Below are 12645 nucleotides of genomic sequence, written 5' to 3'. Positions count from 1 at the left end.
ATAATCTGTTGTCATTCTAGAATGAAAGAGGCATAATTTATATTTATTTCCTAATTTTTATGGTGGTTATGAGATCGGTCAAATCTACCAAACCTATACAGAGATTTGTTAGTGAAAATAACAAATGAAATAAAAAGTTTTTTCTTAAGAAATGTTTGATAACTATCTGGACATTATAAAGATTTTGCATGTGAAATTTGAAAATTTTGTGATGCATAAAAGTATTTTTAGTCTTAAAATGTACTTTGCATGTTGGATAGGCAACATGTAAAAAGAAAACAAAGGCATGAGAAAAACATTGTTTAACAAACCTTAAGACTTAATTTAAAAATGTTTATATTTTCCGTATGAAAGCACTGTAATGTTTACTGATACTCTGCCAAATTTCATTAACATTTGTTTACTAATTTAAAAGTTATAGCATGAAAACTATAACAAGCATATAATGGTTATGAGGTCAGTCCCACGGACCGAGCCCGTGCTGAAAGAGTTAACATATACAATGCATATGCAAAAAAGAAAAAAAAAAGCTAACAAACATTTTACTGGTTCAGACTAAAAATGCACTATCTACAACGTGAAACATTTCTATTAAAGATGTTGTTGAGAAGTTATTATTTCTACAGAGAATAATATTACTGCTTAAAAAACCTTGTTCAGCACAACATGTATTTCATTTCTTCTAGAAGTAAGTATGAAGTATTTTAAGGGTACATTTGAGTATGCCAACATCATTAAAAAACATAGGAAGATAGTTAGTGCATAGAACTGGAATGGACATAGATGTTATTGAACATCCTTATTAATATAAAAAATCTTCCTAAAGAACATGTAACTGAATCTACACTGCACCTAAAATCAGTCATTCACCAACTAAGGAATGATTATCAAGACTTGCCAAGTCTAATTAGAGATAAAAGTGTAGCTGAAGTGCAAGTCAAACTCCAAAACATATTTTTCTATTAATAGTATTTTTAAGTTATCTTTAGCTTAATTTGTAGAGTATTCAACAAATGTATTAGTCAATAAGATCTTAAAAGTTTGTCCACAAAATTAACAAGATAAATGTAACTATAAATAACATGCTCCAAACAAATAACATACTCTGTCAAAATTGAATGGAAGAGGGGCTAATGTTTTTTTAAAAATTAACTTTAATGTAAGAAATATATTTTGAATAGACTACCAAAGTTATTTGAAATAAACAAAGAACATTGTGCTTTACTCATAAAAGACCTTACATAGTTGTTACATTCCCAATTTATGACGACCAATTTCATCCGAAAAAAAGTGAAATAAAACACTTGATTATTGCTTAATTTTACTCTGTAAGGTATATAATATTTTATCAGATGGTGATAAACCAGAACCAGTCAATATCTATCATTTTTGAGGAGTCATTTTTATAATAAACAGGTTTCATTTTGACCCAAATTTAATGTGAGGGAACTAATGGTAAGTGGAAAGCTTTTTGGGCATCAACTTGTGGAAGACAGGATAGATCTGAAATTCTATTTTTCCAAACCTATGATTTTGAGCTACAACAATCAAGTTAAGAGAAATGTAGAAAAAGAAAATACATCTGAAGTTAATTTAATGTTTATAATAATTTTTACATCTAAAGTTTCCCTTACTTTACCAACTTTTGGTGTTTAGAGAACTTTTAAAATAAGAAATCAGTTTTTGAAGTCTGCATATAATTCTGAGTCTGAAAGTACCTTCAAAACCTTTGGCCTCAAACACAAGATTAAAACCGTACTTAGCACTTAGCTCTTGGACTAGTAAAGCTAAACTTATAAAATTATATATGTATACCTAGTTCTGATTTGAGTATGCAATATGTAAAAAACAAATTGATTAAAAAAGCTACAAGTACGTAGGATCTAATATTTACTAAAAGTTATATAGTTTACAGAAAAAATTGTTTTACAATTATCCACTTTTAAGAATTTTTTAAAATAAAATTTTATCCAGTAATCTTTCTTTTTAAAAATTTTGAACTTCAAAAAAATGTTCCTCTTACCTGAAATTGTTTACTAGAAGTTTGTTGAGAGTCATTGTCTGGTTTATTCTTTTTTAATGGATGAGGCTTTAAGAAAATGTCTTGTGGTACAGAACCACTTTCTAAACCCATATTAACTGAACACAATTCAAACTGTGGACATGAATCATGAGACTTCATTTCTAACACTGATGACTGTTTGCTCCTCTCAGTTATTTTTTTCTCTGTAACTGATAAATTAGAACACGTAGTTCTATGAGAAGAATCCCAGTCTGTTAATGAAAATATCTCTGTTTCACTATCATCCTCTAACATATGTGCTATACTACTGAGAACATCAATGGAAAGTTCACTTAGTTCTACTTCTGTCACAAGACTGTTTAACTTTGGGTCAATGTCATTTGTTGAAGGAGAACATTCCTTTGAAGTGCTATGACCCATTCTTAGATTGAACCTGGGAAGAGTCAATTTCTTAGATGACTGAGTATAGTCATGAATCCATTTTTTTAGCTGGTTTTGTTCTTTTCTTGTGCGGGGGAAGTTCACTAGGCGACTCAAAAGTTCTTTGTTGTATGCACTAATCTCATGTTTTGATTTTTCCAATACTTCTGTGAGCTTTGCAAGCTTTTGACTTCCAACTGATGAAGACAAAGATTGAGAATCTAACTCATTAGATGAGGTTGTAAACTGATGTGAATCTTCAGTCATTACTTTATGTTGACTTTCTAACTTGGAAGTCATTATCTGCATTTTATCTCTAGACCTTTCTTTATTAACCTTTGAAAACATCTCTGAACCAACAGATTCATTTTGTATTTTATCACTGTTTACAGAAATATCAGTATTATTATTTATCCGCTCACAGCTATAAAGTGGTTTTTCTTCAAAAATAGCTCCTTCAGTGTCCAGTTGTCTGGAAGATTGTACTGTTTTAGAATTTAGAGATTTTATAGCTTCTGTACAACTTCTTGAAGATGAGGTATTATCTGTCTTGTCTACTGCAGATATTGTTTCTTCAACATTTAATAGTGATGCCTCTCCAAAATCAGCATTTGCAGATTTAGATTTTACACAGAGTGATTTTTTTCCTAAATGCTTCGACTTACTATCCAAAGTTGTGTTCATGGTCACACTGATATTAGTGCACATCCTCTCATTCCTTGATTTTTTATCATGAGAAGATGCACGGTTCACATTCTTTTTGTGACAGGATGAATTACTTGTACTTACACCATTTTGTTTTTCATTATCTTTTGGTTCAGTACTATACCTAGCTTTGCTGTTTACACCATGTGTTGTTTGACTGAAGCTTGCGTAACGTCTGTTTTTGTGATTACTCTTATTTCTTTCCTTCAATGAGGCACAACGCACAGTAGTATCTTTTTCAGATAAATCTGTTCTATAGTCTTTTTTTGTAGAAGAGAAGGCTTTCTGAATTTTTTTCCCTTTGTACAAATTATTGGATTTTATATTTTCATGTTTTTCACTTGTGACTAGATATGGTCTGTCATGAAATCTTCCCGTACGAACTTCTGGTTTAGTTTGGCTATCTAAATTTGATAAATCTCTCTCTATCTTTCTTTTTTGAGAATATAAACCTTCCAGATTTTGTTCTGCTTCATTAATGTTACAATCAGTAAAATAATTATGAGCACTTTGAAATTCTTGGTTTGTAGAATACTGATTAAAATATCTATCATTAAATACATTTTCAACAGCTGAATAATAATGACTACTTTGTCCAGTCTCAAAGTTATCATTATACTGATCCTCTCGAGACCATTTATGTTTGCTGTTGTAATTGTAATGTCCAGGCTCTTTAATGTTAGAGAGCTGTTTTCTCTTTTTAGAATATGGAAAATCATATCTTGACTTGTCTGCAAACCAATGACTATTCCTGTTAGATGTATAACTCCCTTCATACACCCTATTTGTGTGGTTTTCTTCATTAGAATATACTTCTGAGCTCATTTTCAATTTGGTTTTTGGGAGTATCTTTGAGTAAGTAAATGAAGATGACCATGTACTTGAAAAATATGGTTCAGGAAATTCTGATGGCATTTCTTGAGATATCTGGCTACCCTCAGCTAAGTTTTGCATATTATCAAACTGTCTTGTCTTCATGTCATCTTGAGGTGGGCCACTAAAACATAACAACATAAAACTTGAGAAACATGTCTCAAACATTCAATTCTGAAAAAAATTAACTCAGACTATGTTTATTGAATAACATAAAAAGGGATTACAAGTTCAAAATATCTTCCTGAAGAATAAATTAAAATATTTTATGAACCTTTCACTATTCAATGTTATATAAGTAGGATTAGTCACATTATTTGGACACTTTTTTATGTAGTAATACAGCAGCATGGTGCCACAGCTGATGTGTTTAACACTTATATATCTTGTTCACAGCAAATTCCCCAAATACTTGACAGTGCAATGTTACCAAGGGTAGACTTACAGCTGGAAGGTTATTACATAAAGCCTAAAAAGTATTGCTTTTTGTTACTGTATGTAAAAAACATTTGTCTTCTATCATCACAGTATAATGAGATTTATATTCCTTTTCAGCGTTTCATATACCATATCTGAAAAATATTTGATGCTTCTTTTACTGTTACAAAATTATTCATGATTTTAGAAAAACACGTAGGTTCAAGAAGTCTTGGCAGAAATGAATAAAAACCCTATAACCCAAGGGCTTTTAAAAAGTTCCACCTTTCAAAAGCGCTCATGTTCTAAAACTATTTCATTAACTGAAATAATGATGCAACTTGTACTACACTGCTCTTACTTACCCCATAGAAAACCTTGTCTGTTTTTTGCAAATTTGATTTTCATTTGATATCTAAATGAGGAGAAAATTAATAATTATTAATCTGTCAATATTAAATTACTGACATATTGCAACTCTACAATAATGATTCCCAAATTATTGGACCTAAAATATTCAGTAAATGTGCTTTTACTTACAGCTTTATTTGTTAACCTTTACAACTGCAATTGTTCTCAACACTTTTGTTTGCCATGAAATGGCTAGCATCTTTTCTTAAAAACACTAACTAAATAAAATAAATATTAATAGCAATTTAGAAAAAACCAATATTTAAAGCTTTATCCCAAAACAAATTTTTATTTATTTTTTATAATTTCCAGTATAGTTCATTTCTCCTGATATATTTTTATTGAAACAACCATGGGTAAACCTTGCATACATTTTCTGCTCAACAACAGACTAGCTTCTGTTAAATTGTTCTTAACGAATGTTTGCTTAAAGTCCACTCTATTTTAGATATTGATTTATTTTTTTAATAAGAGCAACTAATGTCAAAAATACACTTTAAGTGAATAACAATGTAAGGGTTTAATGTCAAGCAAGTACGACAAAGTAATAAAAGTAACAAGGCTAAATATCAAGAGAAAATTATCTTTGATACTAAGTGAACAGTTGCACTTACAGACAGATACAAAATTCTAAATTTAAAAAAATATATATTAGATTAGACTATAACATCAAGACTTATGTTTTAAAAATTTTTCATAAAGATTATTTTAAAGATTTTATTAAAATCAAAAACATAGGTAATTTCTCTGATGAAAAGTAGCAGATACTGATTTTCTTTTTTCTACAAGTTAACCAAAAAGCTACCAGATTTGTTGGAAGTTTGCAAATAATTATAATACATCAATTAAAAGCTGGATGGATGGAAATTTCCAAAAGGTGATGTTGTAGTAGAGTTGTAAGATTGCATCAGACTGTGTGATATTCAATTACAAAACCACTGTCTTCTTCCTAAATTGGCTAATGAGCAATTGTGTTTTCTCAAAGAAATTCTCTACCTATTTTAATTGGCTGCAGATATGCATTTTAAACTAAATAAACTTTTAACGACTGGTCCTTCGTGAGAAAATACTTCTTTCTTCACAGCAAGAATAAATTTTAAATGATTTTAACAAACAAAATCCTGTATCATGCTGTCTTTATATTTAATTTAGTCTAAGAAAATGATAATATATATTTTTTTAATTATAGATTTTAAATACTTAAAATTTGAGTTCTTCATTTGAAATCTAGTAGAAGCTATCAGCATAGAATCAAAATGTTTATTCATTTAAAAGAAAAACTATGATTGGAAAAATTATTCTCTTGATTTTAAAACACTTTGTTACAAATGACATGCTTATATTCTTTTTTCGGTTACAAAGTCATGTTGGTGAATACCTGCAATATTTAAACTGTAAACACCCAAATATAGCTTAACACTTGAATATGAATATGATTCTAGGCTACTTTAGTTCATACTCAGCAAAATAACTTTAAAATTGGTGCAATCATAACTCAACTTCCTTGGATCTTTATATTCAATTTTAAAGTTTTGTTCCTAGATCATTTAAAGTTAATTTAGTAGAAGTTGTTATGAAGTGTGTTTACCCAATAGTTAGCAGTGACTCTATTCTTTGAAGAAATTTGTATTAAAACATTTTTTTAATGTAATGAGTTTAACGATTGTTTTACTGACAATGGCATTGGTAGAATGATGAATCAATTGTCAACCCCCAAAGTTTTATAATTTAATATGCCTGATAAATCAACAGGTTATATTGATTTAACATACAAATGAAATCAAAGTCATCAATCAACAAATAGAAAGATATCACACAATTACTCAAAACACATTAGGAATACTGCATTTCCATGCTGCACAACAGGTGAGTGGCGTAATATTTTTATGGTCAAATCATCTTGAGCAGAGCTTATCCACAGACATAAAACAAGTATGTTTAAATCTGTTGTAAGTATACAAAATATATTTTATTTCATACATTCATCCTAAGATTAGTCATTTTTCATCAATAAATTAACATGTCCTTGATGTGAAGAGGGATATGTGGGCTTCAGCACTAAGTGATTGTCTATTCACATAGTAAAAAGTATACTTCTAAAAGACCCTAGAGCTTGTATATGGTTGCACAAAATGTACCATCAGTATCATAGCTAAGAACATTGTAGTAACAAGTGAAGCTGAAGATGATCAGTATTTGTCATGATATTAGGTGCTAAATTAAGTCAACTATGTAGCAGAAACCTTCTATAACCTTGTTGTAATTTTGAATAACACTGAATTGATCAAATATATTTTGTATTTGACTGTAGTTGTTAGAAGTCATAAAAGGAGAAAACAACTGAGATAATGAGGGATAAAGTGTATTGACTTCCATAGATAAATGCAATCAAAACCAGAAAATCACATTTATCACTTTAAAAAACATTCATTAAATTGGTCATGAATGAAATAAAAAGTTAATTTACACATGAAGCTACTTATTTAAATGGGAGGTGTTTTTTTTAGTATTATAAAAAAAAACTTGAACATTCAAGGCAAGAGAAAGTTTCAGCTTATAAAATGAGATATCCTACCAGGCTGAAAAAAAATAATTTTTGTTAATTTACACTGGAAAAACTAAGATTAGTTGAAATAACATACTCCAAGTTTAAGATGAAACATAAAAGTGTATCCTGTAAAATTTGTTTCGTAATGTCTTCCTGCAAAGAAATCTACAGAATAAAACTCACACCAATATCAATATATGCCCAGAATTTAGTAGTTTAAAATGAAGGTGAGTTTATAATTCAGAAAGTTAATGATGTTTTAACTTCAAACTCACCCATAAAAAAAGACCTAATAAATGTTATGTTTGTCAAAAATATATTTCAAGAAATATTGAAAAAAAAAATACAATGTAACAAAATATAAAGTTTTAACATTAAGATTCAATAAGGCAACTAATAACTATACCTTCTTCTGTCGTCTTGTACCCTTAGATACACTTGCTGGTATAATAGCTTCCTGAACATCATATGGTTGTTCTTCATCTATAATTTGTACGTCTTTTTCTTTGAATGAACTCTCCTTACTAACCAATAAGAAAGTATTCAAAAATAGTTAAAAATAATAGTTCAAATATAAAACAGAGTGAATATTTTACACAAACACTTTATTACTATTTGGACTTCTAAATCAAATGATAAGTTATAATTCTTTTTTTTACATAAGTAAAACTTTTCTTGTTTAATATAATGCTAAAAACAACAGGTGAAAACATTTACAGTTAAAACTAAATATAAAAACGCACTATCCTGCCAATACAATCATGTAGTATTTACTAACAATACCCATACATAAATCAACAGGTGTTTTTAAGTTTCAGTTACTGAAACATGCAAAAGCAAATGTAACAACTAGTGAAGATTCTGCAGCCTACAGAAAATTATTAATAAAAAACAGAAAAAATCAAATATGATATTATTAGTCTGTTTCATTTAATACTTGTTTAACACTAAAGCACATCATCAACTATGCATGCACAGAGCATGAAAGTTAACATTTTCCTTATCTGAAAATGCACTTCAGATAGATATTCACCCCAATAAAAAACAAATGGCTAGTGCTTTGCTACTGATACTGAAACGTTTTTAGCTTGAACAAGCCTTAGAAGGAGCTCTTATCCCTATAAACAATACATTCATTAGTCCATGTTGCCATCAGAATTTGACTTTTACCCTCCACCATAGAAGGGTGACACATAATCTCCCCTTGAAAACTTTGTATAAACCAAAAGCTCATTTGTGATAGGGCAAATGGACATACCTGAAGTGAGGAGGTACGATAGGTGGTTTAATCTGAAATACATTTTCAAGTAAGAAAAATGCTACACTTCAGACTATATTACTGAACCCTGCACATAACAAGTAGCTAGAATCCAATATTGAGAAGATTGTGAAGGGATAGGTATGAAGGAGTTAAAATGATGAGCTCCTTTCTGATATTATAGTAGCAAAAAGGGCAAACTTATAGAGTGTATTTTCCATTAGGGGAAGGAATATCTATCTCAAGTAGAGAATACTCTTCATCCAACATAAGAGGTTGTTCAGAAAAATTCTATCATAAGAATATTCTGTTTTGTTTCTTCAAGAGGGTTGGCAAGTTAAATGTTGCCAAGACAGTTCAATCCTTACAGTACAAGAGAATATGCAGGTTCAGGCATGAGTCATCCCAGACCTGCTTTCCAAGGAGAACTCAAGACCCATCTGGCTGGTTACAACCACCAGGAATAATCTGGTACCAAGAGATGAGGTGACCTATTTCATTCTTCCATGTTGACACCACTACCCTACTTCTGATCGAGAGCTTTGTCCATGGGGATATCACTGGGGTTACACTGACCCAAAGAGAAACTCTCCATATCGATCTCCTGAGCAGCTTGGTACTGGAGAAGCAAGGATTTTCCTCCACTCCACAAGAAAAAATTAAGAGGGAGGATTTTAAGTACGGATGAATAACAGAAAGGTATGCAAACCAAACAGGAATCATTTCATCTGCATAAGGTTCCTCACTGAAAGACTGTATAATGGGCTGCCACAAATAGGAACAGTAGCTGTCATCCGGAGGAGTGGGTATATAGCCATCCTTTTTTGTTGTTGTTAGTCTGTTGTTGGAAGATAGCTACATATATATATATACCACCAAAGAAATCTTGCAAAAAACCCATCTCAACAGTAGTCACTATCAATATGGATTTGGGAATACAGAAGTATTCCCTGTGAAGCAACATTAGCCAGTCAATAGATTCCCGCATCTCCTTCATTATTTTTTATTAACAACTCACCTACAAAGTCTGGAAAAATTACAGAGTAAGGATGAAAACTGGAAAAAAAGGAAACCCAGAGGCTGCTGAGACTGCAATGTGATGTAAGCAATGTTTCTGGGTTCGTAAACATCTCTACTATCAGTATTTTGCACATGGAATATCTATGACCAGAAGCAAGAGAAGACATGAGATGATAAACTTGAAGGAAGGTGACATTAAAAAGACAGAACGTATCATCTTCCCCTGTGGAGTAGATAAGCTGGATGAATTGCTTGACCTATCTAGTCAAGGTGGAGGATATAAAACTCTAGAAGTAGAGGGATCCCAAGGCAGGAAAAGATTACTTCAAAGTAACATCATACAGCCCACACCAGAAAAAGAAAAGGCCTGGGGTCAGAACAATTGTATAAAGAAATAGAAAGAAGTGTGATTGAAGAAAACATTATATCACTTTCTCCTGCAACCTAAGTCTGGAGAAGAAAGAAAAGGCCTGAAATGAAATAAAAATGTTGAAGTGTTGAAGGCAAAAATACCAAAGCTAATTCTTATACAAGCAAGGAGAAGAAATACATATTAAAAGAATGATTATATGCGAAATAGATGGCCAAAGATTTGAATAGAGGACTTGTAAGAGCCCTGACCACTAAAGAGAGGTTCCAATCCATGAAAGAGATTGGATGAGTACCTCTAATTAGAAAAGCCAAAAAGAATCACAGAAAGTAAGGTTGTTAACAAAAACAATCTGTATCCACTGATCACAGAAATGGTTAAATTTATCTTAAAAAATCTGGTAAAAAAAGGGAGATGAGTAAGAGTTGGATGATCTGGTGGAAAGAAGAACCAGTGTTGAAAAACATTCATTTGCATTGATAAATCATATTAGTGGATGATCAACAAGAGTGAGCAAGAATACAGGCTATCCTTCAAGAAAAACCTGCCCATTTTGCATGAGATTGAACAAAAACCATACATGAAAATAAAGGCTTGGCATACCATGGTATAAGTTGACCATTCAAGGCTGACATGACAGGGATTTTCAAGATGGAAAGAAATAGAATTGCCAAAAGGCAAAGGAGTGGAAACCAAAACTGCACTGGCCAATGGAAGGCAATGAGAAGAATCCAGCTAGCATTGTTGCAAATTAGAGACAGCATCCTGGAAAAAAGTCAAAGAGAAGGATAAGCACACAGTTATTTTTCTTGAACTTTGTTCAAAGCTTCAAAAGGAATATCTTCACTAGTCATCCCTCATCTTGAAATGACTGACTAGAGAGAAGGCAGTTACTCAACCCAACCCTCCCACAACTTGTGGGCTACTCTAATCAAATAGTTGGATTTGACCATCACTGTTATAATGCTCACACAGTCCCAAAGTGCAAAGCCTAGTTTTTTTTATTATAGTAGCAGGGCATGCATCACAGAACCCTGGATCCACAGTCCAGCATACTAGCCATAGGGCTGTGCTCAGCCCTTAGCATACAGAAAGAGGTTAGACTAATCTAGTGTCAGGTGAGCCACTGTTTGGGCCTCAGAGCCTAAGACTGGCAACAAAATATTGGAAGCTTGGTGTTGAGTATAGTTACAACTATATCAATAAGAGTACTTCCAAAGTAGAAAAAAATCTACTGAAATATCAGAAAATGTAAAGACCACATTGTTGGAAGGAGTCGATCTGGGCATGACAGCCAATACACCACTAAGTTAAATTTCTGAGACATTCAAGACAACAAACAGATATAGTAGTCATAAGACCAAAACAGGAGCTCTAGAATGAGAGAGCAAAGACCTCAAGAACAAGTACCTTCCTGTCAACTGATGAAAGAACAACAATGTAGCTGTATGAATCAAGACACACAGTAGAGTGTAGCATAGCCAAAACAACCTGCTGCAGGACACAATTTGCATTATTAACAGGAGTGATAGTTTAGCAATTTTCCACCTTCTGTAGCTTGGACTGTGGTAAACCAAACTCACATATTTTCAGTGGATGTGCTCTACTGGACTCTTACTTCACATACTAAACTTCAAGGCAATCAATTAAGAAATACCAAAGATATAACATCTCCAATTCTGATTGAGTTTCTTCTCTTTTCTTTGCACCAAAAGTATGGAACTTTATTTGATAGGAAAACATACTTAACTTAAGGATTTTTTTCAAAATTGGTACACTGATAGATCTTTTCAACCTACAATTACGAGTCTCAATTGGTGTAAATATAAGCCACATGTGGAAAGTTATTCAACAAAAACCATTCAGATTTGACAAAAATATTTGTGCATGCCTATGTAAAAAATCACATGATCTATTGGTGTAACAGTTTTATTACAGCTTCACCTAAGACTAAAAGTGAACATTTTTAGTTTTTTGTCATTCAGCTTAAAGATGGCTGACTTAGAGCAGCAAAACTATAAGGTGAAAGGATGTGCAGATACATAAGTATTTGTTAAGCCAAGCGAACTAGATTAGCAGCTTCTAGTTCAAGTTTTCAAAAGAATCATATGGGTGGATAGTTATTACTGATTATTCATTGCCAACTTTTCAACACAAATTTACTAAATTTTATGAAATTCTTCTAATCAAAAAGTATTTATGCTTGATACAGCTGTACCAAGTGCATGCAGGTGATGACATGAAACTTTTAATCTATTTTCCATGGCGTTACTATAAAGGAAATTATTAACACTGTTTAAGAGAGGAAAACTACCCCCATATATTTTAAAGAATCTGGTTGGCTCTGTAAAGAAAAGATCTGTTCCAAATAATATGGCTGTGATCTTAAAGCTAATGTGGGTTACTATCAAGTGTAACTTTCTTACTTACTGTGGTTTGTTGGGGTGTATTGACAAAAAGTCATATCTAATCAAAAACACCGTAGGTGTGAAAAAAAGGTGCAGCCCAAAAAGGATTGAGAGTGCTACTTGAAGGAGTTAAATCAAAATTGGTGGCCAAACTGGTAGCTACACTTATGGCATTGATAAGAATTTTACAGC

General features: G+C 31.7%; 1 protein-coding gene across 1 annotated transcript in view; it reads right to left on the bottom strand.

The window, feature by feature from the left end:
- The window catches only part of LOC106460000, an 89452-nt gene that overhangs the window by 63338 nt on the left and 13469 nt on the right, over positions 1-12645 (bottom strand). Inside the window, exons 5-7 of the mRNA XM_022386592.1 lie at positions 7804-7921; positions 4804-4853; positions 2024-4145 (exon numbers count right to left, since the gene is read on the bottom strand). Of these exons, the coding sequence (XP_022242300.1) occupies positions 2024-4145; positions 4804-4853; positions 7804-7921 (2290 nt within the window). The remainder of the gene's footprint in view (positions 1-2023; positions 4146-4803; positions 4854-7803; positions 7922-12645) is intronic.

This window comes from Limulus polyphemus, unplaced genomic scaffold (assembly GCF_000517525.1).
Source record: "Limulus polyphemus unplaced genomic scaffold, Limulus_polyphemus-2.1.2 Scaffold692, whole genome shotgun sequence".
Classification (NCBI taxonomy): domain Eukaryota; kingdom Metazoa; phylum Arthropoda; class Merostomata; order Xiphosura; family Limulidae; genus Limulus; species Limulus polyphemus.
Note: the sequence above shows the minus strand (reverse complement) of the source record. Positions and strands in the feature narration are given on the sequence as shown.